The 26,066-nt window shown below is 40.7% G+C and overlaps 1 protein-coding gene across 1 annotated transcript in view; it reads left to right on the forward strand.

Annotated features, from left to right (window-relative positions):
* CSMD1 (CUB and Sushi multiple domains 1) overlaps positions 1 to 26,066 on the forward strand; it is a 2,063,566-nt gene that overhangs the window by 1,995,360 nt on the left and 42,140 nt on the right. Inside the window, exons 52-54 of the mRNA XM_026453909.1 lie at positions 1,052 to 1,225; positions 2,990 to 3,163; positions 23,333 to 23,521. Coding sequence (XP_026309694.1) covers positions 1,052 to 1,225; positions 2,990 to 3,163; positions 23,333 to 23,521 — 537 coding nt within the window. The remainder of the gene's footprint in view (positions 1 to 1,051; positions 1,226 to 2,989; positions 3,164 to 23,332; positions 23,522 to 26,066) is intronic.

Raw genomic sequence — 26,066 nt, forward strand, 5'->3', positions numbered from 1 at the left:
CTACTACTACTACTACTACTACTACTACTACTACTACTACTACTACTACTACTACTACTAGTACTGCTGATAATAATAATAAACTACTCGGGTATGGTGGCGTGTACCTGTAGTCCCAGCTCCTCAGGAGGCTCAAGCCAAAGGATGACTTGAACCCAAGAGTTTGAGGCTGCAGTGAGCCGTGATGATACCACTGCATTCCAGCCTGGGTGACAAAGCAAGAACCTGTCTAAAAACTAAAAATAAATAAAAATAAAAAAGGTGGGATAAAGCTCTTTCAATGCCATGTTTGTCAATCGTTTTACTGTCTACACGGACATTCTGTCTCCCCTTAAGTAAAGACGCCTGCCCCGATCCTGCCCTTCTTCCTGTTCTTTCACTGTGCTCCTGGGTAAGCCCTGCCACCTGTTAGTTTGAACCGTCAGCTGTGCATGGTCCTGTTTTCCCAAGCCTACGCTAACTTCAGCACATCCGTCCCTCGAACTCTAGACTTCTCTTTTCAACTGATTCTGGGCCATTTTTCCCAGACATCAGCTCACTCGTAACTCAGATTTTCATAATTCACGTTGAACTTATTCTCCGATCCCTGTCTTTCCACTTGGAATTTCACAGGTACTTTGATTTTCTAGTGTGTCAGATTAGAAGCCCTCCTCACCAGTCTCCTAACTACCCATAATCAATAGGTTAAGAAGCCCTGTTCATGCTAATTCCAAGAATTCCTTCTTTACTTTTTGCTTTGATTTGAAAATAGTATAACAAGGTAAATAACAGAATACAGGTAAGCAAAATAAATGAAATGAATAGATGGGAAAATCACAACTAGGAAAATACAAACCATTTCATATTAGAAATATTATTTTATCTATGATTTCTGAAAAAAATGATAAAAAGAAAAACTATTTAGAAGTATACATATATATGTGAAGAAAAAGATTTCAATAAGTTGTGCCTTTAATACTGTTATTGACTTGATAGTAAAAGTAAGTTATGAAGGTACTACTTTTATAAATGACAAACACTCTAAATTTTAAAACTGGTTTTATGCTTTTAGCTGGCCACTGCGGTTCCCCAGACCCAATTGTGAATGGCCACATTAGTGGAGATGGTTTCAGTTACAGAGACACTGTGGTTTACCAGTGCAATCCTGGTTTCCGGCTCGTGGGAACTTCCGTGAGGATATGCCTGCAAGACCACAAGTGGTCTGGACAAACGCCAGTCTGTGTCCGTAAGTGCGCTCTTTGTGGATGAATTCATCAGATGCTTCCTTTTGCCACAGTGTCTTTGGTTATTAGGTCACAATACACACCTGTTTAATCTTCACTGTGAAACAGAACAGCAAACTTTTGGTTTTGCCTGTACAAAGAAAGAGAACGGGAGAGCTGTCATGTGCACGCTTTCTTTTTTCTCTTGGATCTCCTTCCCGTTTTCTTGCCTTCAAACTCCTTTTCCTGACTCCACATTTAATTTGCTTATTAATTCATTTTCAATGGATCCCTGGGTAAGTAGTGTCATGGATTCCTCCTCCCTGATATTATCACAGGATAAACTGGGTGGAGAGAAAAGCTGATTGTAGGAGGGTGGACGTGCAGGGTCTGGGGTCTGCTGGGCAGCTTTGCAGTCTTAGAAACAGTGCCACTCCCTGCCTCATCCATGTTACGTGTATTTTTGTCATTGTTTCATCAAGAATATAGGGAGTTTTGTAAGCACTCTTTCTTTTACTTGAAAGAGGTAAAACTGGCCAGGCGCAGTGGCTCACGACTGTAATCCCAGCACTTTGGGAGGCCAAGGCAGGTGGATCACCTGAGGTCAGGAGTTCAAGACCACTCTGGCCAATATGGCAAAACCCCATTTCTACTAAAAATATAAAAATTAGCCTGGCGTGGTGGCACGCACCTGTAATCCCAGCTACTAGAAGGGGCTCAGGCGGGAGAATTGCTTAAACCCTGGAGATGGAGGTTGCAGTGAGCAGAGATCGTGCTGCTGTCCCCCAGCCTGGGCAACACAGCAAGACTCTGTTTTCCAAACACACAAAAAAAAAAAATAGAAAGAGGTAAAATTACATGTAATGAATGATCAACGTTGAACTACATAACTTCAGATATAAATATTGATTATTTTTAGAATAATATACTCTCACTTTATTGCCCAATTTCCCTTAAACCAATTGTTTTTCTAAAATATTGTGTATTTTCCTATGAATTAGACAAAAGAAACGTTAATAAAAGTGACAAGGATTATATGTAATAGTGCTGTGAAAATGTACAAAGTTCAAGGGTAAAAGCTTTACTTAGAGGAAAAAACATTGTTGACAAGATAAATGGGGAAGAAAACACCAGTTTTATTACTGTCGTATGTTTCTTTTGAAAGGGTGAATGATGGATATCTCTCCCTGATCTGTCTTGCTGTTATCTGGGGCATGACATAATGACAGTTCCCTACATTTCAAAGGATCATACAACAGAGATTCTCAACAAAATAGGACCTGAGTGTGCTTAGTTATTTTGCTAATTTCATGATGTGTAAATTGATATTGCAATAATTTATACATGGACAATTTAAAGTATCAAATCCCCATACTGTCTCAAAAGGTGGGCTTTGCAAACTCAGCTGGTGTGTATGGAGAAAATATTCAAAACGCATGATTAATACAAGAATTTTTAGCATCTCTTGTTTTTCACTGCTTCATTTTTAAAGCATTTGGTATTCTGTCATGATTCAAGAGAGAAGTAATAATTATGATGATGAAGAACGTGCATTTGGCAGGTGTTTGTTATTTTCCACAATTATATTAAAAGCCTATAGGGTCAGCCTGTGGTTCTAGCTCCCAATATTCCCTTCCGAATATAAATACCATCTGTAAACTGCCTGATTAGTGGATAACCTTCAGCCCATACAGTTAGCCTGCCTGCATGTTTCTTAGTAAATGATCCCAAGTGAAGGTGATGACCTGTTCGATATTTAACAATGGCGTTGACCTGTCTCTCTACAGCCATCACCTGTGGCCACCCTGGAAACCCTGCCCACGGGTTCACTAACGGCAGCGAGTTCAACCTGAATGACGTCGTGAATTTCACCTGTAACACGGGCTATTTGCTGCAGGGCGCATCCCGAGCCCAGTGTCGGAGCAACGGCCAGTGGAGTAGCCCTCTGCCCACGTGTCGAGGTAGGAGAAGCATCCAGGAATGAGCCCTTGGCTCTGAGAGTGTTGTAGGCGGCCCAGTAACACCAAAGAGCCTGTCTCCATGAATCCAGGGCGATGCATCAAGAGTTCTGCAAACTCTCACCATTCAGGTGTGAAAGCATTTCCGAGAGTAAGCACAAAGCTCTCCGTGGCTTTTTCCTGTCTGTGGCTGGATGTTCAATCACGAAAATCTAGAATTCTCTCCTTTAAAGACAACTCATCTTCCATTTCTCTTTTTATTCATTCATTTACACGTTTATTTCTACCCTGTATAGTTAGCACTGGGGGTGGGGTGGGGGGGGCGTTATGCTTCTAATTTTATGAATGTCTTTACGAAGCTCTTACTGTTTTTAATTTTCAGTTATTTATTTTTTGATTCATTTCTTTAAACAAAGTCACAGAGACCTGGGCTAAATCTGAGCTTCCAGGAACATTCTGTTCTGTCTTTGTTGCCTTTCTAGATGTTTGAGCTCATAATGTTTAAGATTTCGTTTCAATTACTTTCCATTAAACATCTCTCTTACTGATGGTGCATGGTACTTTAGTGTGAAGGGCAAGTATTTTTTTATGGTAGTAAGATGAAATTAAAGCCAGGAACGTATCAATGTCTCTTTCTCTGACGAGAACCTCTCTTACCTTAGGGCTCCCACAGGAGCTATCGTCAAATAAGCTGATAGCAGAGTGGGAACCCAAGTCATTTAAAAAAAGATTAGAAGTTGTATTGAAGTTGGCTACTCAGCTGCAGAGTTCTGGCTCAGGTCTAAATTGGAGGGCTTGGTGTCAACTCAGAGGCTGAGCAAAGACTCCTAGCTCTACTTTCCCTAAAATGCTAGTGCTGTCAGGATCAGAATGTTTGGGATTTGACCAACACACAAATGAAACCCAGTTCAGTCAATTAACCACAGCGCAAAATGCAAAGGAAACCAGGGTTGGCGGTAAAGCCAGTGTCCCTGCCTCCGCTGAGCCCCAGCCCCTGACCAGATGAGGGAGCGACCCCCCTTAGAGAGCCCAGGGAGGTGGGCCAGTCCCAGATGCACAAGGGTGAGCTTGCTGGAATCACAGCTTCCATTTTATCCAAACATGGTCTCCCTCAAAAAACAAACACCAAGAGAGGAACATGGTTACCGATTTCACCTGAACTACAACTTTTCTTCTTCTTTCATTATATTTGTGTTTGTTTTTCCTTTAATAATTTACATGGGAAATATCTGATGTGCAGAATTAGGGTTGAAATGATCTCTTTCGCTTTAGTTTCACAATCACAAGGAAGAAGAGGAGATGCAAAACACTGCTGTGTTCTCATTCTAGCATAACTCAACCTTTTTGGCAGTTGAACTTTTATGACTGGCAACTGTGCAGTGGTGTTTTAGGAAGTACGGAGCAGGGCCTAGCAAAATAGGCTCTGAAGCTCAAGAGAGCCGGCAGTGACTCTGTGTGGAGGCCACAGGACTCCATAGGGAGCAGAGCTGAGTTTACTGCCTAGGCCTGATACTTCAGAGTCAAACATCCCCCCACTCCGCCCTCGGCTTCTCACAATCGTGTGTGTGTCTATTAGCAGTGTGCTTCGTTTCTTTACTTAGTAACAGCATTATCTCGGTGAAATTCTAACATTGGAGATCTTGTGAGTCATCATCCTGATAAGAAGCTGATAATCTCTCACTTTTAAAAATACGTGAGCAAATATGTTAACATTGCGTTTTAAGATGGTAAGTTATTAAATTACATGTTTATATGGAATATGTAAATTACATCATATGTGCAGCATGTTATTTTTCTTAGGATAAAATATCATCAATTCTCTGTTTTTTCCATTAAAGTCCTCCTTTTCTCTGTTGAATGAGTAAATACATTCATCCAAGTTGTGGCCTATGTCAATAATTCAGTCCCTTTTTTCGGTGGAGTAGAATTTCATGGTACAGATGTAACAGTTTGTTTCACCATTTACCCATTGAAGGACGTCTGGGTTGATTCCAGACTTCACTGTCACAAACAATGCTGCTATGAGCTGTTATGAACAGGATTTGGTGTGGTTATAAGTTTTCGTTTCTCTGGGAAAAATGTCCAAGAGTATAAATGGTACTGGGACATATGGTATTTGCAAGTTTGGTTTTATAAGAAACTGCCAAGCATTTTTGTAGCATGGCGGTACTGTCTGTCATCCCTACCGACCATGTGTGGGCGATGAAGTTTCTCCACATCCTCTCCAGCGTTCGGTGCGGTCCCTCTGTCTTATTTTAGCTTTCTTGATAGATGTGCGGTGGCAGCTTTCTGTGGTGTTCACTTGCTGTTTCCTGAAGGCTAACGATGAGAGTACCTTGTCTGGTGATGATCTCCATCCATACCGGGAAATGTCTGTTCATGCCTTTTGCTCACGTCCTAATGGAATAGTTTGGATTTTTTTGTTTGTTTTTTAAGATTGAGTTTCAAGAGTTCTTTATTCTATGCAATAGTCATTTGTCAGGTATATGATTGACAAAATTCTTCCCAGTCTCTCGTTTGACTTTTCTCCTCTTCACGGGGTCCTTTGAGCAGCAGAAGTTTTAAATTTATCATCTTTTCTTTTTATGGGTCATGGTATTGATGTCAAGTCTAAGAACTCTGCCAACACCTAGATCTTGATGTGTTCCTCTATTTTTTCTATCACTTTGCATTTGATATATTTTCAAGTCTGTGATCCATTTTGTGTTAATTTCTGTATAAAGTCTGAGATTTAAATAGCATTTCACTGTTGTTTTTTTAACCTATGGATATTCAAGAGATATTGGCTTTAAATAATTAAAAAGAAACATTATCAGGAAGGGCTTCTATGTTTCTAACCCAAAGTAAAAAAAAAATTAAAAATTAAATGATAATGGTATCTATAAATAATTTTCTGAATTACATTTTTAAATTAATTGACCCTATAAAAACTTTGCTGTGTGTTTCTATGTAACTGTACCCACTTTCCATATAAAGATAAAATGTTGATGGCTTTAATGTCTACATTTGCCACACATGAGTTATTTTATTTTTCATAAAAGTTTTCGTCTTTTAGTCAAAAACCATCCGTTTTCCTCTGTGAAACATGGCAGTGGTGTCCCGTGAGTGGGCACGACGGCGTGTGGGGAACTGGTGCTGGTTTGGGGAACTTTCCACAGCCCTGGCTGAGTTGTCAGCATGATGTCAGCACCTGCGTCCTCACCACAAGAGCAACAACAGCAGGTGCAAACTTCTGTGTGTGGGGAAAGAATCCAACCATCGCAAGAAAATATTACTCTGAAAATTCATCCATCAGTTCCCTTTAATTCTGTGCCTAGCACAGAATTAAATTTAAATTCCCTCCTTCCCTCCTTCCCTCCTTCCCTCCTTCCCTCCTTCCTTCCTTCCTTCCTTCCTTCTTTCTCTCTCTTTTGAGATGGAGTTTCCTCTGTTGCCCAGGCTGGAGTGCAATGGCACCATCTCAGCTCACTGCACTTCCACCTCCAGGGTTAAAGTGATTCTCCCACCTCAGCCTCTCAAGTAGCTGGGATTATGCCACCACGTCCGGCTAATTTGTTTGTTTGTTTGTTTGTTTTTGTTTTTGAATTTAGTGGAGATGGAGTTTCACTGTGTTGGTCAGGCTAGTCTTGAACTCCTGACCTCAGGTGATCCATCCACCTAGGCTTCACAAAGTGTTGAGATTACAGGCATGAGCCACTGCACCCAGCCTGTTTTCTTACTTTCAAAACCACCATTGATGATAACGTCACGAGCCTTGTCTGCTTTCTTCAGTGCAGGGGAGTAACTCCGGGCCAGCGTGAGGCCGTAAGGGCTGAGATGGGAGCTGTCTTCATTGTGGCACGCAGTCCACCTCCTAAAACTGTATCCACATTCATCTTTTAAAACATTAAAAACAAAATCAAAAGCTTCCCTTTGTATTTTACACTAGAGGATTGGATCTGTACGTCCCAGGAGACCTTTGAGTGCTTCCTTCATTTTAATGAAAAATCCGCTTTATTCTTGCTTTTGATGAAAAAAAGATGGGTCCTTCTCTTCAAGTAATTGGAAGCTGACTCCCTAAAAAATATTTTTAAAGTATGTGCAGTTGGCGTCTGGGAGACGCTGAGAGTTGGGCTGTGGTTTGCCTCTGCCTCAGTGCCCCAACACTCCTCTTTTGTGACAGGATCAGGAAGGTGATGCTGGACAGGGACAGACAGCAGCCCCTCTGCTGCAGTTAACAGGATATTGGCAATAAATGCATTGAAGAAAGAAAATATAACCTTACCTTCAACAAGGGGGATGATTTAGAAAACACAGACAGGCAGTCCATACCCTTTTGTTGCTTCGAATTGTGGAAAAGTGTCTCCAATTTAAAGGACTTCACTAACTAGAAGTGGCCTCTCTACATTGTTTTTAGTTTTAAAACACACGTTAAAGTTCACATAAGTGTATATAAAGGGTATATACACTTCTAATGAGTAAAAAAATCTGCTTTGAGATTCATGAGTACTGGATGAAGCTCCAACACCTGATATTGGACAATCCTTTCTTTCAGTGTTTATTTTATTCTTGAGATAAAATTCAGTCAGGCACAGGGACTCATGCTTTTAATCCCAGCACTTTGGGAGGCTGGGGCAGGCAGATCACTTGAGCCCAGGAGTTTGAGACCAGCCTGGGCAGCATAGTAAAACCCAGTCTCTGCAAAAAATACAAAACTTAGCCAGGTGTGGTGGTATATGCCTGTAGTTCCAGCTAGTCAGGAGGCTGAGAAGGGAGGATCCCTTGAGCCTGGGAGATTGAGGCTACAGTGAGCCAAGACATGGCATTTCCAGCCTGGGAAACAGAGCAAGACCCCATCTCAAAGGAAAATCAGATAGTATAAAACTAGACCTAGTTTGTTGGGCATGGTGGCTCACGCCTATAGTCCCAGCACTTTGGGAGGCCGAGACAGGCAGATCGTGAGGTCAGAAGTTCAAGACCAGCCTGACCAACATGGTGAAACCTCATCTCTACTAAAAATGCAAAAAATTAGCTGGACATGGTGGTGCGCACCTGTAATCCCAGCTACTCGGGAACTCGGGAGGCTGAGGCAGGATAATTACTTGAATCTGGAAGGTGGCGATTACAGTGAGCTGAGATCACGCCATCGCACTCCAGCCTGGCTGATAGAGTGAGACTCCATTAAAAAAAAAAAAAACAAAAAACAAAAAAACTTGACCTAGTTAACCATTCTAAAATGTGCAGTTCAGGGGCACTTTCGCCATGACCGTGTTGTGTAACCATCACTTCTGTCTAATCCCCAGATGTTTCATCACCCCAAAAGGAAACCCTAAGCCCATAAGCAGTCCCCGTTTCCCTCCCCCTCCACCTCCCATCAATAGTGCCTGCTATCCAGCTCCATGGGTTTGCCCATTATGAATGTTTCTTCTAAATGAAATTATTGAATCTAAGGTCTTTTGTGCCTGGCGTCTTTCACTTAGCGTAGTACTTTTGAGGTTCATCCATGTTGTACATGTATGAGATTTCATTCATTTTGATGGGTTTTTTTTGAGATGGGGTCACACTGTGTCATCCAGGCTGGAGTGCAGAGGTGCGATCTTGGCTCACTGTAGCTTCTGCCTCTCAGGTTCAAGTGATTCTCCTTCCTCAGCCTTCCGAGTAGCTGGGACTACAGGCGAAAACCCCCATGCCCAGCTAATTTTTGTATTTTTGGTAGCAACGGGGATTTGCCATGTTGGTTAGGCTGGTCTCAAACTGTTGACCTTAAGTGATCTGCCTGCCTTGGCCTCCCAAAGTGCTGGGATTAAAGGTGTGAGCCACTACACCCAGACCATTTTTATGGTTTAAATAAGATTTTATTAACCCCTCTTACTTCACTTTCATTCATTTAGTTTCATCAATGACATGCTTGGACTGGACTTATTAAGAGTGTGTTGTGTTTGTGTGCGTGTTGTGTGGGCGTGTGTGTGTGCATGCATATGTACTCTTCATGCATGTGTTTCTTTTAAATCGTGAATGTAATTAAATATTGAAAGAATGGATACACACAAAAATTTGAACAAAATGGATGTTTCTCATATGGAATATTTAAATCTGTTACATTTACACTGATTTAATATATTTTAAGCGTCTATACTTGACAGTAGAGTAGGAAATAACTTCAGGTTTTCATTGTGTAGTCATCTTCTTAAATGAAATTTCCTGTGACTTTTGTACTCACTGCCTCTTTTTAATAGGTAGAATTTATTAAAAACACTTAGCACCATTTTCCCTCTGTGAGTTTTCATGACTACTGAAGTTCTCAGATGGGAAATACAGCCATGGACCAAATGCTATTTATGTATTTAAACACAGGAGGACTCTTTTCTCCAACATCTATTACTTTCACAACATTTGAACAATGACTCATATTCACTCACATTTTTGCTTTTTCTAACAAAAAGGTATGTTTCATTAATCAATTAATTAACAAGTTTTACTTTCAAAAATGTTTGCTCATAAGGAAACGGCAATGTTGAACCATGTCTATTGTTAAAAAAATTTAAATTCCAGGTTGTTTTTGAAAGAAATGTTTTCTCTTCCCTGAGATTTTTCAAAAGTCTTAGGATAAGGCCATATCTGTGTTTAGAAAATGATTCTGGTTTCATTTTGATGACTATAAACTTCTGTACATTTTATTATTTCCAATTAACTCACTGATTGCATTACCAAAAAAAAAAAAAAAAAAAAAACAAACTCCAACAGTGACAGTTTCATTCGTAGATGTATATTTAGTATGTTTGAGTTCTTACCCTGTTACAGAAATTTAAATAAGTTATATAACCTAAAAGCTCTAAATTTATCAGTGTGCCATGTGTATTAAGAACTATTTTAGCATTGCGATTTTAAATGGAAGGACATTGAGTGTCCTAATGTAGTTTGTACATAAAGTAATAAGTACCCTTAATGCCACACCTTAGAAATTGGCCTGTTGAAGGACAAGACGTTAGGAAAATCACCTTTTAGATGATGTACGTTGTATAAGGTTTTGCTGCCGAAAGATATGAGCTCAAGTTTATCTGAACTGGTGTATCTGCAGTAGCAGTCAACTGCTGTTGCTAATATACCACATGGAAAGCAATCTACAACTGAAGGGAAAAGATCACATTAAAATATGGGAAAGGCAGTGGATAAAGACCCGAGCAGTTCTGCACTTCCCAGGGACAATGCCTTTGACCAATGAGCTCACCTAATAGACTCGAAGTTTCAAAGTATCTTATTTGCTCAATACCTTGCACAGCTCGGGACCAATGTGCTATAGGTGAATATGTGGGGATTAGCATCGCTTTTCGCTCTTCCAGGGTAGAGAGCATCTTGCATTCATAACAAAATCCTCAAAGCTCCTTTGATCTCACTCTTCCCAGAAAGCAGGCGTCTACCGTGTCTTATTTAGGAGCGATGAGGAATGGAATAGCTCACAGAGGTGTCCCTAGTTTCTTGTTCAAAGTCTCCTGCTTTCCCCGATAATGGGGGTGTCCTGGTCAGCTTGAAAATTAGCAAGTCAATCTTATCGTCTATATATTATTATTATATAATAATGGGTTCAGAGAGAGAGTCTTACTTGTAAAGTCAGGGGCCATGGAAAATGAGGAATAGGTTTAGGGGATGTCCTGAAATGTATCAACCAGTGCTGAATGAAATCTTGTCCCACTGTCTCTAGCACCAGGAGGATTTGCTATACGTGAAGTATTTATTGCACACTGTGGTAAATAAGCCTGAAGCAATCACGTTAACTCATTCAGCTCTCAGAGGAAAACATGAAATCCACACATCTACAAGAAACCGTGAGGACCAGAATGGTGATGGGAAGATAGATATTAGTGTCAGCCTTTTGCTGATGCAGCTGCAAGGACTTAAGGAAAGATCCAACAGCTTTAATCAAACTCTTTTCTCCTCCTTGTGTGACAGAAAAAAAATTGCATGACTGGAGGAACGATAGAGAATGAATGCCCACAAATATTGTCCCAGTTACCTCTGCACAGGGGGACAGCATAATTATGTCTTGAGGTCTTAGGTGTATCAGAACGTTCTGTATCCATCTCCCTAGAGCCTTCTAGGCCATGTAATGCAGCATTTGTTAAGCGCCTACTGTATCCCAAATGATGTGCTAGACACTGTCAATGCAATTCTTCGTATCTTTAAGTAGATAACTATGCAGATGACCAGAGGAGTTTGCTAGCTAGGAAGACTCACCCAATCTGCCGTGGCATCTGTCCATTTGACACAAAACATGTTCTTGCAGAACGAGAGATTAACTGAACTCAAAAGAGTGGGCTTTTAAGTATCAAAAGCTTTTTTTTTTTTTTTTTTTTGTAGCTAGGTTCCAGTTTCTTCTAATTTATCCCAAGGAATAGAAGAAGAAATTAAATACTTCGCATTTGTTGATCATTCTCAGTGTTCCAGACACTGTCTCTGGTCCACTAGATACCATGTCTGTTGCACAGCTTAAACAAATTCGATGATGCATTTTAAACTCTTCAGGATTAATGTAGCCTTTATTTTTTAAACTTCCTGCCTTTTCCTAGAAAAATGGAAACAAAGTTAATTTTAAAATAGAAACAAACTTAATTTTAAAACTTAGTTTTTAAAATTTTTCAAATATATCTGACAAAGCAGGGGGTGGAGGAGGAGGTTAATGGGCCATCACTGGCATGTCATAATTTTTGGTTAGAAGTCCCGGATCATCCCTAGCTGTCTGCCTGCTCTAGTTTTTTATTATTCCATATCGTTTTGTTTTGTTTTATTTCTGAACTAAGATACACTCTAGTACACAGAATTTATACGCATATTATTAAAACCGGAAAAACAATATTTCAAAGAGGACAGACTCATAAAGATGGTGAAGCTTCAGGAAGAAATGGCATAAAACTCAAAAACCTTAAGTAAAAAAAATAGCTGAACAAAATTGCCAGGGATTCTCGCTGTTTACTGCAATATGGTCTGATTCTGACTGTGTATGCTTTTTAAAATACTCTCACAAGAGTTGTAGGGTGTTGTGTCTCATGTAAGCATGCTGTTGTCCGTGCGTTCTTTTCCCAACTGCTACCTAAGATTCTCAAATGTGTAATCTGGAGAAGTCATTGAGTGTGGCCCTGGTGCAGCACTTAGTTAGTTAAAGGCACAAAACAGAAGCCCCACCCCAAATTTTGAAACAGAGCCCCAGGTAAATCTGTGCTACTATGCGGCGGAATTAGATACAGATTTCTACCATGTCTACCTCACCTCGGTAGCCTGCTTATTCTCAGGTTCAACCCTGCACAGGATAAAGCTCTATCTAGCCCTGCAGTGCTTGTGATAAATTAAAAAGCTCGGGTTTAGGAGACTAAAGAAAATTCATTCTACTCAGCCCAGTAACACTATCTTTGCAAGTAAGATTAGAAAATAAATAAAAGAAGGTATCCCTTTTATTAGTAAGAGTATCTTTCTGGAAGAAATAATTTATACAGTTGAAGATGTCATAAGAAGGAACGAAAACAAGCATCTTCAGGTTTATTTTGAGAATCACATTTTCCTGCTCAACTGGAGGCCCATGTTTCTCTAGAGGAGCTTTCTTGGAATCTTTGTCCCTTATTCTAAAATATGTGTCACTATGCCTAAGAGTTGAGCCAGTTCAGTGAGGGACCAATTAGATTTACCAGGTCTCACATTGTTTCAGAATGATTCACATAATGTTTCCTTGCTTTGTCTAATAATTTGTGTATTGTATGCAAACATTAAATATTATTTTTTTCTTTTCTTGTCATAATTTTGTAGGATTGGGTGTTTAGACACATGTAAAACCTGTGTCCCGATATGCTTATGTACATGAGCATACAGAAAATTAAAAAATATGGGGTTAGTGAATGTTCTGTTAGGATAGAGGAGTCAAAAAGGAAACAACCACAAAAACTTCACTAAAGAATCATTATGGGTATAGTTGTGCTAAAGTGTTAATGAAAAATTGGATATAATAACATATTCTCAAAATGTTAAAATAGTAAAATTTTAAAATTAAAGTAAATATAAGCTAATGTTAAAATAGCTAAAATAGCTATTTTAATAACTGGGGAAAATAAGTTTTAGGAAAAATAGCTAACTCATGCGGGGCTTAGTAGCTAGGTGATGAGTTGGCAGGTGCAGCCAACCCCCATGGCACACATTTACCTATGGAACAAGCCTGCACATCCCGCACATGTATGGCAGAACTTAAATGAACCAGTTGCAGTGATGTGACTTAACAAAGCTCCTCTTGGGCTTTAGGAAGTGGATGGGAAGGAGCTTGCCAAGAGCAGGAGGCTGGTGTGAGCCCGGGGACCCTGAGGTGCCAGTCTCCCCGAAGCTGCCCTTATGCATGCTGCTGGCAGGATGTGTCCCCTGGCACAGAGGGAGACGGTGATGAACCCTCATCACTCTTGTGCTTTGGGAAGACCCCTCTCATGGGGGCATTCATCCTCCGATTTTATGTTAACTTAAAAGTCAAGTGTTCATTTCTCATAATGCAGTGTATATTCCTTACAGCAAAATTTGTGAGTTATATCCGAAAAGAAGAAGTACAGTATCAATCACCTGTCAAACTAGTAGTGAATAAGCTTTGAATTTTAGAAAAGGTATTGTAGATTTTATTGCATTTTATATATTTCTTACATATATAGAAATATACTTCTTTATATGTTTCTTATATATACATATTTATGTATGTATTTCTTATACATAGAGAAATATATTTCTATGTTTCTTATATATATGTTTCTTATTTATATATATTATACATACATACATAAGCTTACATATAGTCCCTATGGACTCTTTTTATAACCTGCCTTTTTATGTAATCATATATCATGAAGAATTTTTCATGTCATCAATTATCCTTATCCTTTATATGTAATCATATATCATGAAGAATTTTTCATGTCAAGAATTATTCTTATTATAAAATTAATACATCTTCAATTAAAATTTTAATACCTCGTAGAGTTAACATGCCTTTCTTCTTGACCCGCCCTTAATAAACGAGGCCCTTAATATAAACTGTTTATTATTTGATCAGTAAAATACGATAGAAAAATACATCCAAGGCCTGGAAACAATATAGTTGGAGAGACCATTAAGAATTAGTTCTGCCAGGCGCGGTGGCTCAAGTCTGTAATCCCAGCACTTTGGGAGGCCGAGACGGGCGGATCACGACGTCAGGAGACCGAGACCATCCTGGCTAACACGGTGAAACCCCGTCTCTACTAAAAATACAAAAAATTAGCCGGGCACGGTGGCGGGCGCCTGTAGTCCCAGCTACTTGGGAGGCTGAGGCAGGAGAATGGCGTGAACCCGGGAGGCGGAGCTTGCAGTGAGCCGAGATCGCGCCACTCACTCCAGCCTGGGCGACAGAGCGAGACTCTGTCTCAAAAAAAAAAAAAAAGGAATTAGTTCTAACTTTACCTTAGGGCTGAGTTAAAATCAGTTAACAGGGAATGTACTCGCAAGAGTCTCTAAAGTCAAGATTTAAATATCAGTGTGCTGAGTACTTGCATATGCCATTTCCTTGTGTTATTAGGTTGGTGCCAAAGTATTGCCGTGACAAAAACCGCAATTACTTTTGCACCAAATGAATATTTCATGCAATCTTTTTCCTTTACATTAGGCATATTTTCTTTGGTTAAAAAAAAAAAAAATCAGCTGGGGAAAATGTATCGGTGTAGGACTGAGAGGGAGTGTTGCTGAGTACAGAAAACACAGTCTTAGGGGTTGATCTGATATGTGCTGGCACCCACGCCACCTAGTCCTCCCTGCAGGTCTTAGAGTTCATGCTCGACTTCCTGGGAGAGCAGCAGTTTCCTTATATGAAGAATCAAGGAAGTGATGTAGCCACAGTGCCCTCTTCATAGGTTTCTGAGAGCTCTGGATAAACCAATGCTTGGCCAAGTGCCTGGCAGACAGTGAGTCCTCAATGAATCCCAATTTCCTCTTCGAAGTTTATATCATCGCAGGAAAGTCAGGCAATCAATTATAATTGTCAGTTATCATCGATTATAACAAATTTCTTGTATCACACCTAAAAGTCAAAACTATAGCTGTAACCTAGTTATCAGTTATTGATAAAAGATAAAAATATGTAACTTTCATATATTTGAAAAGTCATTTTTTTATTATTGTTACTGTGTTTTCTCTGTGGCCAGCAATCTTGCTTTATTTAATTTTGGTTCATTCAGTTAGTGAACAAATCCAGAAATATTTATTGTACGCAATACACTGACTATTGCATAGTTATCTGTATTTTTGTCCTCTAAAGTTTCTGCAATTTATTCTATTGAAAAGTTGTAAAAAATCATATTATTGCATAATCATATTACAAAGTAATTTTTATGAATGCTTTTAAAAAATTTTTATGCCTTTTGCTGACTGCCCAAGAGTTTACTTGGCTATTTTTACATTACAAAGCTTAGTTTCTTGTTTAGTATTTTCTCTTCATGATCAAGTTTTTAATACACTTTAAAAGAAACTAAGAAAGAAGAAGGAAAAGGAATGAACACCAAAAAGAAACTTAAACAGGCTTTAAGTTTTTAAAAAAAAAACAAAAATATGGAGACAGTTTTCTCCCCCCCCCCCCCCCCCCCCCCCCCCCCTCCTTCCTCCCCCCCTCCTCCCTTCCCTCCCCTCCCTCCCCTCCCTCCCCTCCCTCCCCTCCCCTCCCGTTCCCTTCCCTTCCTTCTTTTCGATAATGATATGCTAAGAATATAGAAGGAGCAGTTCAGAAGCCGCCGGGGCCTCCTGGAGCACATTTCCGGTTTCCTTGTAGACTAAATTGAAAGTACCAGACCCCTCCACCTGTTGCCCCCGACAGGTATTGTTAAGAGAAAGCAACTTCTTAGGGCCTTGCCTGGTTTCCCACTGAGCTCCTTGAGTGACGCTGAGTCACACTGTCCTATGACTTTCTTCCTTATATGTCAATCCGTTTACAATTTTTGTTGGAACAGTACCCTTTAAACTTTATCAGTTATACTTCATTGAAGTTTTTTTTAAGAAAACTAAAATTTCAAAAGAAAACTATAAGGACTACTGCCTACATAGTGTGTAGTGACTTTAAATATAACCTTTGTAAGGAAAGTGGTGAAGCACTGTAGCAGTATCCACCACAGTCTCCTGCCTCAGTTATATGTGGAATATGTTGCGTGTTTTTGCGTGTTCCTGAACTAGGCAGAAGCTACTGATACGGGCATGATGCGGCCACAGGAGTCTTTTTGAAAACAAAATAAAGCTTTCAACTTGGTATATTTCCGGTCTGCCTACAGAATTACGGTTTCTGTATTCTGTACACAATTTTTGTGACATAAAAATTGTGTCACAAATTTCATATTGGGACATATACTGATTTTGAGTCACTTTAAGGCCAGTGATCATCTTAAAAGAATTGTTTCTCTGCCAAAATTTTAAGCTCACATCTGATTTGTTCCAGTCTCTGTTCAGAGTTAACTGTTAACTTAAAATTCAAACTTAAAGAAGTTATATTTTAAAAAATTTTCAATGTATTTTTTAAGTTGGGTATGAAAACCTCTTGTCACGGTGATGTGTAGTCAAACGTGTTGGATTAAATACATGCATAAATACGTGTGAGTTAAAAAACACAAACAGAATCTGAAGTCAATGGTGGTATAGACGATTGAATAGTTTATTACCTCTGAACCCATGTGCTTTGCATGGGACACTGGGCTTGTTGGGATTCCTGACTTCCTAGACCCAAAATTACCAGTATGCATCTCTGAAAACTTATATTTGCTCATCCTCCCTGGCCTGTCATCCAGTACTAATGAAGTAAAGGAATAAGGCTGGGAACAGTGGCTCATGACTGTAATCCCAGCACTTTGGGAGGCCAAGGCGGGTAGATCAGGAGGTCAGGAGTTCAAGACCAGACTGACCAACATGGTGAAACCCCATCTCTACTAAAAATACAAAAATTAGCCAGGCATGTTGGCGGATGCCTGTAATCGCAGCTACTCGGGAGGTTGAAACAGGAAAATTGCTTGAACCCGGGAGGCGGAGGTTGCAGTAAGCCGAGATCGCTCCACTGCACTCTAGCCTGGGTGACAGAGCAAGACTTGGTCTCAGGGGAGGGGGAAAAGTAAGTAAGTAGCCCCAATGCACAGGTTTCTTTAAATCCCATGCTCCTCCCAGCATCCTGCCCCTCCCTCCTGTGCATTTGCTCTGCTCCCAGTCACTGCTGTTCAGGGTTACCCCAGTGAGTGGAATTTGACAGACGTGGATCAGACCTTTCCTGTGAAGCCGATTTGAGGCAGCGACATGAACGGATGGTCTCTCACCGCACCTCCAAACATTTGGAAAGTTGTTGTTTATTCTCAGACTGCCACTCACAGCCACGTAAAAACAGAACTGCACTAAGTTGGTATTTTTCTTTCTTTGTAATTAACAGTTTTCTATTTGCTCTGGAAACAGGAGTTACCAGTTCATACGAAAACAGTGTATTTCTGCCAATTTTGCTTAATATTCGTTTATTTTTAATTTCACGTAAAAGCTTAGCCCATAGCATTTAGTTTTTAAAGTTTAATCTGACAGTTTCTATTTTACTCTTCCTTTTTGTGTAATAATTATATGGAAATTTAAAAACTAAGCTTTATTTCCATGGTTTGCCTTTCAAAATAAACATACATAAGAACAAATGTGGCCCCAGGCAGAGCTTCCACAAAAATAAGCAGTGAGGTGAGAGGTCGATCATAGTTGCTTATACTTTCTTCGAAAACTATTATGCTTGTAGGAAACCGTGCTAATGCCAAAGATTGGGAAGTGCTTTACTTTGGGTTACAATTAGATTTACAATTTTTAACCAAATTTTGGATATACAAGTGAAAGTCCACGGTTGTGCTCTCATCATCTCAGAGCCTTTAAATAAAGTCTTATCTACATTTTAATTATCATTAATTAATACATTTTAGTGGATAAATAAATGAAGTTAAAATATATACAACAGAAACAGATTCTGTTTGATGTAAGAACCGATTATGAACAATTTTTCTAGAAACAACAGAAGGAACTCGGAATTACATTATCTAATTGAAAAGCAGTTGAAGTGTTCACAGTGTTTCCTCATCACGTGACAGGCTGGAATCAAATAGATATGAATCCTGCAAAGTTACATCAGGAGTTGTGCTGCCCACAGAGCCCGGCGTCTGTGCCATGGAGAGGATACCAGACTCTGGTGCGATGCCTTGTCACTGCCCTTCACCTTAGAGCCAAACTACCTAGAAGAGACCAATGTGCAGACAGCTGGCTGCATTTCTATTGGTCAACAGCTGGAGAAGGAGCCTGGGACGGGAATGTATCACGTTTCTCTATCATTAGGGAGATTTTCTGGAAAACACGGCCATTGCTTTGGGTTTTGGAAAGAAGCAAGGATGTGGAGCAGACCTTGCTTCCTGTCTCCAGGAAGAGAATCAAGAGGGAAACAGCTGGTTAATGAGCACTTGGTGGGACAGGGCCGCTCCTGGAGGTGGAGCCGCAGTCAGAGTGCGGGTGCTCTGCTGAGACTTACTACGGTGTGAGGCGTGCCACGGGAACAGTGATCCGTCCCAGAGCTGGAAAAACTGCTTGAATAAGTCGCCCTCAAATCTCAAGACACAGTGTTTTCATGCTTCCTTCCTCATGCGATCAGTACGTTCACTTAACTGAGAATGGGGACGTTACTGGATCTGAAGGACCTCCATGGTCCTCAAGAAAGTTTGAAAGAGAATAAACAATAGGACCCTATGTTTATCCATACTTGGTTTTTGTTTGTTTGTTTTTTGAGACGGAGTCTCACTCTGTCACCCAGGCTGGAGGGCAGTGGCATGATCTCGGCTCACTGCAGCCTCCACCTCCTTGGTTCAGGCGAGTCTCCTGCCTCAGCCTCCTGAGTAGCTGGAATTACAGGCCTCCACCAGCATGCCTGGCTAATTTTTGTATTTTTAGTAGAGATGGGGTTTCACCATGTTGGCCAGGTTGGTCTCGAACTCCTGACCTCAAATGATCTGCCCGCCTCAGCTTCCCAAAGTGCTGGGATTATAGATGTGAGCCACCACACCTGGCCTATTACCCATATTTGTATGTCAACTTGAGCATCTTTAAGAAGACATCTCTGAGTAAGGAGTATATATAGAGTAGAGAAAATGACTTACTGAGTCACCTCTAGAATACTATGAAGGGCTAAGAGTTCCAGCTGGTCCTCTCCAGGAAAAAGGGATGGGTGCCCCTGGGATTCCTGTCACCAAGGAATGCTGATGCCTTTTATTATTATGCTATACCAGACATGTTTTCAGGAGTCCTGATCCTTATGTATTGCTAGTTCAATGGTTGTTGTGACTTTGGACCTGTTATTGATCCCTGTATTAATTTCTTCTTTTACCCTTCCACATACCCAGCTGTCACCACAGAACACAGCCTGTGTGTTCATTTGAACTTCTCCACCGGGCTGAATGTGTACAAGACATCAGTGTTCTCATTCCTCCCAGCTGACAAAAATCAGGTTCCACGTCAGGTTTTCACACCTGGAAATCAGGTCTTAATGTATTGGGCGGTAAGATGTTACGATGAGGTGCAGCTGTCTAGAGTGAGCCTCTTTATTTCTTTCTGGCACATTACCCTATACTTAACAGTGTGTCATGAACCAGGCCTGGAGTGGCTGCTGGTGGGCCTGACATATCTCCACACCATGAACTTCACAGGCAATTTCTCCTTCTAGTTTACAAACCAACAGGTCACCTGTCAGTCACATAAGCCTCTTTCCACCAGATCCCTGGATAGGAATTTTTCACATAGAAACTGGGAAAACATTGTTCAGTTCCCACCTATGAGTGAGAACATGCGGTGTTTGGTTTTCTCTTCTTGTGATAGTTTGCTAAGAATGATGGTTTCCAGCTGCATCCATGTCCCTACAAAGGATGCAAACTCATCCTTTTTTATGGCTGCATAGTATTCCATGGTGTATATGTGCCACATTTTCTTAATCCAGTCTGTCACTGATGGACATTTGGGTTGATTCCAAGTCTTTGCTATTGTGAATAGTGCCGCAATAAACATACGTGTGCATGTGACTTTATAGCAGCATGATTTATGATCCTTTGGGTATATACCCAGTAATGGGATGGCTGGGTCATATGGTACATCTAGTTCTAGATCCTTGAGGAATTGCCATACTGTTTTCCATAATGGTTGAACTAGTTTACAATCCCACCAACAGTGTAAAAGTGTTCCTATTTCTCCACATCCTCTCCAACACCTGTTGTTTCCTGATTTTTTAATGACTGCCATTCTAACTGGTGTGAGATGGTATCTCATTGTGGTTTTGATTTGCATTTCTCTGATGGCCAGTGATGATGAGCATTTTTTCATGTGTCTGTTGGCTGTATGAATGTCTTCTTTTGAGAAATGTCTGTTCATATCCTTTCCCCACTTTTTGATGGGGTTGTTTGTTTTTTTCTTGTAAAAAAATATGTCCAATAGGACTCCGGAAGGGGAACATCACACATCGGGGCCTATCATGGGGAGGGGGGAGGGGGGAGGGATTGCATTGGGGAGTTATACCTGATATAAATGATGAATTGATGGGTGCTGACGAGTTGATGGGTGCAGCACACCAACATGGCACAAGTATACATATGTAACAAACCTGCACGTTATGCACATGTACCCTAGAACTTAAAGTATAATAATAAAAAAAAAAGAAACTGGGAAAACAAATACAGATGGGAAAGGTGCTTGTGTCGATTGGTTGGTCACTAACAAACTCTTCTGGCAGATAAATTCTTCTCTGTATGGTAAAACACACCCATTTGCAGCAATGGTATGGAAGTTCTGTCATAGACAAATAAATCAGATTATTCCTGCCCTGTTTTTCCTCTAGCACATAGATGCAGTTGAATCTTCTAATGGAGCCTCAGAATTAAATAGGAAGGAATATAAAGAAATACTTGGGACTGCAACTCTATGCAGGACTGAAGAAGTGCATGAGCAGATTTAGAGTATTTGTATCCATGCTTCTTCCATTTTAAGGATCCACTCAGTGTCCCCACAGGAGCTCAAGGAATATTTATTGCTGTCAAACATCTTTGCTGCTCAGTATTTTAAGGATAGTGAACTAGGTAAGGAAGGGGTCGGAACTTAGGGCTTAGCATTTTAACACACGCCCTCCAAGCAGTTCTAACGCAATGTAAGTTTGCAGAATGATTTCCAAGAATGAGGGGTTTATTGTCTCCTATGCACCTCTTTCCATGGCAAGAGTGACCCTTAGAGAGAATTTTAGTCCACAGTTTCAGAGCAAGGTTATGAAACTCACATTTTAAACCCCCCTTCACCAGCCATGGTGAAACTCAGAGAATATGTGGTTCTCTGCCTTCAAGGAGAAGGGTGCGGTTGGATCCTGTTTTTACTGCACCGATAAATAAATCTCTGCCAGTGAACCTTTAAGAGAGGCTGAGCCAAAGAGAAGATGAAAATGATAAGGAAGAGGAGAAAGAGAAGGAAGAGAGGGATGGAAGAGGAGGAGGAGAAGGAGGAGGAACAGGAGGAGGAGGAGAGGACAAGGAGGTGGAGGAGGAGAAGGAAGAGGAGGAGGAAGAGAGGACGTGGAGGTGGAAGAGGGGAGGAGGGGGAGGAGGGGGAGGAGGAGGAGGAGGAGGAGAAATGGTGGCATCAGCTCAATCTGGCCTTTGGCATCCTGGGCCATTTGGTTTCTCTCAGGCATCCTAGTGGGAGATGGTCAAAGTGGCTTTTTTCCCACTCATTTCTCCTAAGTGGCTTTCTCTGCTTTGACAACAAACACAGTTTGAAATTATTTTTGGACAGTCCTCTAAGAGCAACATAAGCACAAACATAAACACAAAAATATCTTTAGGGTTCCAGCCCGGGACTGTCCGTCTCCTTATGAAAGTGCGGCCTGGGGGAGCTGAATCCATCTCTTATGCTCAATGTAAGAATGGGACAATGTGGGTATCTTCCAGGTTATACAAATAATCACATTTTCAAGTTAATTAGATTTTCTCACATTAGGTAATTCCTGCTATTTTAGAGATTTGGTTACAATTGTATTGCAGATGCAGTGCCCTGTGGGATCTTAAAAATACTTGCGTGAACTTCACACATGGCTTTTTGTTTGTTTTGGGTTTTTTGATTCAAAAGAACTCAAGACTTTCTTCTGTAAACTCAGGGTTGTTTTAAGAAGCAGAGAACATTATTCTACGGCACTAAAAGGGAACACTGTAAGCCTTGATTCTGCCCTCTGTCTTCCTTTTTTGAATAGAGAAGAAATAAAACACACAGTTTGGGTACAGGGTTTACCTTCAGCTTCTGGGACTCATGATGTGCAGAGGCTGCCCGAGATTCATTTGCACAGTGCTTTTCTGAGCCAGAAATATCTGGAGAGACCGTGGCCTCTGGAACAGCTGCCTCATTCACTGGTGGGGTGGGTCAAAGCATGAGGTAATCAGAGTTCTTTCTCTTCCTCTGCACCTGCAAAAGCACATCGCTAATTCCCTCGCAGACGCCAACAGGCATTCAGGCTAATGCCTTTCAGAGGAACCAGAGCGTGTCCCGCACGCCGCAGAAGACTGCCTCACCACAGGCCTGTTTCTAAAGGGAAAAGAGGCCTAAATCAGAGGCTGGCTTGATTCGCATTTCTAGTAGGTATTGATGGAATAATTGTCATTTTTAGTTGCATTCTACATAGAGCAAAATTATTTTAGGCACACATATTAAAGCACTAATGTATGTAGGTGTGTATGTGTGTTGGGGGGTAAGTAATTACCGTGCCACAGACTGTTCTAAAACACCACACTTGAGTAAAAATATTTAAACGAACCTCAGCCAGTTTTATTTGACCATTATTAGAATGTAAAAACTTAACCAAGGAAAATAATTTCAGAATTTACATTGAAAAAGTTATTAGGAAATAGAGGAAATTAGCCTCGTGTGAAATATTGCTATCGTGGTCTACCAGTTTTTGACACCTCTTGAAGAAGAGTGGCCCAAAGCAGTTGGTAGAATTCATCCTGAGAGTGGAATTTCATGAGCCTCAGCCATCATGTTGTCAGTTTCTGAACTTCCTAAAATGATAAGGAATTCGCCTTCATTTCTGATCTGTTTTGTCGGTTATTTCTAGCTATTTCTAAATGGTGTCTGAAATGTTTTATTTTCTAGTGGTGAACTGTTCCGATCCAGGCTTTGTGGAAAATGCCATTCGTCACGGGCAACAGAACTTCCCTGAGAGTTTTGAGTATGGAATGAGTGTCCTGTACCATTGCAAGAAGGGATTTTACTTGCTGGGATCTTCAGCCTTGACCTGTATGGCAAATGGCTTATGGGACCGGTCTCTGCCCAAGTGTTTGGGTAAGTCAGGGTTATTCCCGATTTCTGTGCACAGACCCCTGTAAGGACACCATCAGCAGAAAATTCTGCAAGTATATTTTAAAGGCACTGAATTTTAATTCCCTCTGCTCTCTCCCATCACTGAATTTTAATTCCCTCTGCTCTCTCCCATCACTGAATTTTAATTCCCTCTGCTCTCTCCCATCACCAATTGTAGGAGTTTGTATGATAGCTAGAGATAGAGTGGCCAGAAATCACCAAATACAACTTAAGCAAATTCAAGGGGTTGGGGGACACTGGTATGCTCAGGAGAAATGACGCAGGTAATTGGATACCACTTGGACATTGATGCCTTTATCTCTTTTTCTCACGGCTTGCCTTCAGCCTGAGCCTACCAGGTAGGCCTGGCCCACACAGCTCAGACCCGGCGGCCAGGACCTCCCCACCAGCATCTCCCAACCTTACTCTCGCTCAGCTCAGGTGGGCGAAGGGCTCTGGTGTGGAGTTTCTGTCTGTTGACCTGGCATCTACAGCCAAAGAGGGGAGTGCTGTGAGACCTGATTGGGTTTTGTGAGCATTCCTGGTACAGTCCAAGGTGACTACAATAAAAGCCTCCTATCCTTGGGGTATATACCAAGTAGTGGGAATGCTGGGTCAAATGGTATTTCTTATTCTAGGTCTTTGAGGAATCGCTACACTGTCTTCCAAAAATGGTTCAACTAATTTACATTCCCACCAACAGTGTAAAAGCATTCCTATTTCTCCACAGCCTCACCAGCATCTGTTGTTTGTTGACTTAATGATAGCCCTTCTAACTGGCATGAGATGGTATCTCATTGTAGTTTTGATTTGCATTTCTCTAATGATCAGTGATGTTGAGCTTTTTTTCATATTGTTTATTGGCCACAGAAATGTCTTCTTTTGAGAAGTGTCTGTTCATGTCCTTTACTCACTTTTTAGTGGGGTTGCTTTTTCTTGCAAATTTGTTTAAGTTCCTTGTAGATTCTGGACATTAGACCTTTGTCAGATGGATGGATTGCACAGTTGGCACCCATTCTGTTGGTTGTCTGTTCACTCTGATGATAATTCTGTAGGTTCTCTGTTCACTCTGATGATAGTTTTTCTTTTCTGTGCAGAAGCTCCTGAGTTTAATTAGATCCCATGATACATGCATGCGTACGTTCACTGCAGCACTATTCACGATAACAAGACATGGAATCAACCCAAGTGCCCATCAGTAAAACACTGAATGTAGAAAATGTAGTACATGCACACCATGGAATATGATGCAGCCATAAAAAAAAATGAGATTATGTCCTTTGCAGGGATATGGATGGAGCTTGGAAGCTTATCCTCTGCAAACTAATGCAGAAACAGAAAACCAAACACCACAAATTCTCACTTATAAGTAGGAGCTGAATAGTGAAAACACATAGACACAGGAGGGGAACAACACTCACTGGGACCTGTAGGGGGCGGTGGAGGGAGAGCATCAGGATACATAGCTAATGCACGCGGGGCTTAATACCTAGGTGATGGATTCATAGGTGCAGCCAACCACCATCGCACACGTTTCCCTACATAACAAACCTGCACATCCTGCACATGCATCCCAGAACTTAAAATAAAATAAAAAATAAATAAATGAATGAAGTTGTTAAATCTTGTTTTTCTTTTTCTTTTTTCTTTTAAAAAGCTCATATCCTGATAGTAAGTGGCTTGTGAACTGAGTCCTTAAATCAGGGGAAGGGATATGGCTCCAGAAAATGGATGTGCTATTCTAGGCAGAGAAAATTATAGATGATCCCTCTGGCCCCTCTTAAAAGCTTATTATCAGTGTATTATAGACCATGAAGATAAGCAAAAATACATCATTGTAACCACATAGCCAAGGTCTTATTTTCTTTTCACTTGAAAAATCAGAGTGACTGTTAAAGAGAATCGTGTTTTATGATCATAGTCTGAAGATTTAGGAAAAGTTGTTACTCTCTTTATTCTTTTTGAAATTAGAAGCAAAGCAATCCTTAAAATCAAAATCTGATCTTTGTCCTATGCATTTTGCATCCATAAAGAAAGTGGAGGCCAGGTACAGTGAGTCACTCCTGTAATCCCAGCACTTTGGGAGGCCAAGGATGGTGGATCTCTTGAGGCCAGGAGTTCTAGATCAACTTGGACAAGCTAGCCAGACTCCATCTCTACAAAAAATAAAAAAATTAACAACTAGTGGGACATGGTGGCACATGCCTATAGTCCCAGCACATTGGGAGGCTGAGGTAGGAGGATCACTCGAGGCCAGGAGTTATGATTGCATCACTGCACTCCAGCCTGGCCAACAAGCAAGACCCCATCTCTAAAAAAAATAAAAAATACAAACGAGGAAGGAAAAGTCACTGACATTATCAGTCGGGTCTACCACACACACACTAAAGGTGATAATGCCTCTTGCCTTTTCAGTTATAGCATTGTGAAGTGTATTTTGAGAATGGGTTAGTGTTGAAGATTTTTTTTTTTTCTCCAAGTGAGTTTCCCTCACATTCCTCTAATCTATACAGAAACTCATCTCAAA

The sequence above is a fragment of the Piliocolobus tephrosceles genome, chromosome 7 (genome assembly GCF_002776525.5).
Source record: "Piliocolobus tephrosceles isolate RC106 chromosome 7, ASM277652v3, whole genome shotgun sequence".
Taxonomy (NCBI): Eukaryota; Metazoa; Chordata; class Mammalia; order Primates; family Cercopithecidae; genus Piliocolobus; species Piliocolobus tephrosceles.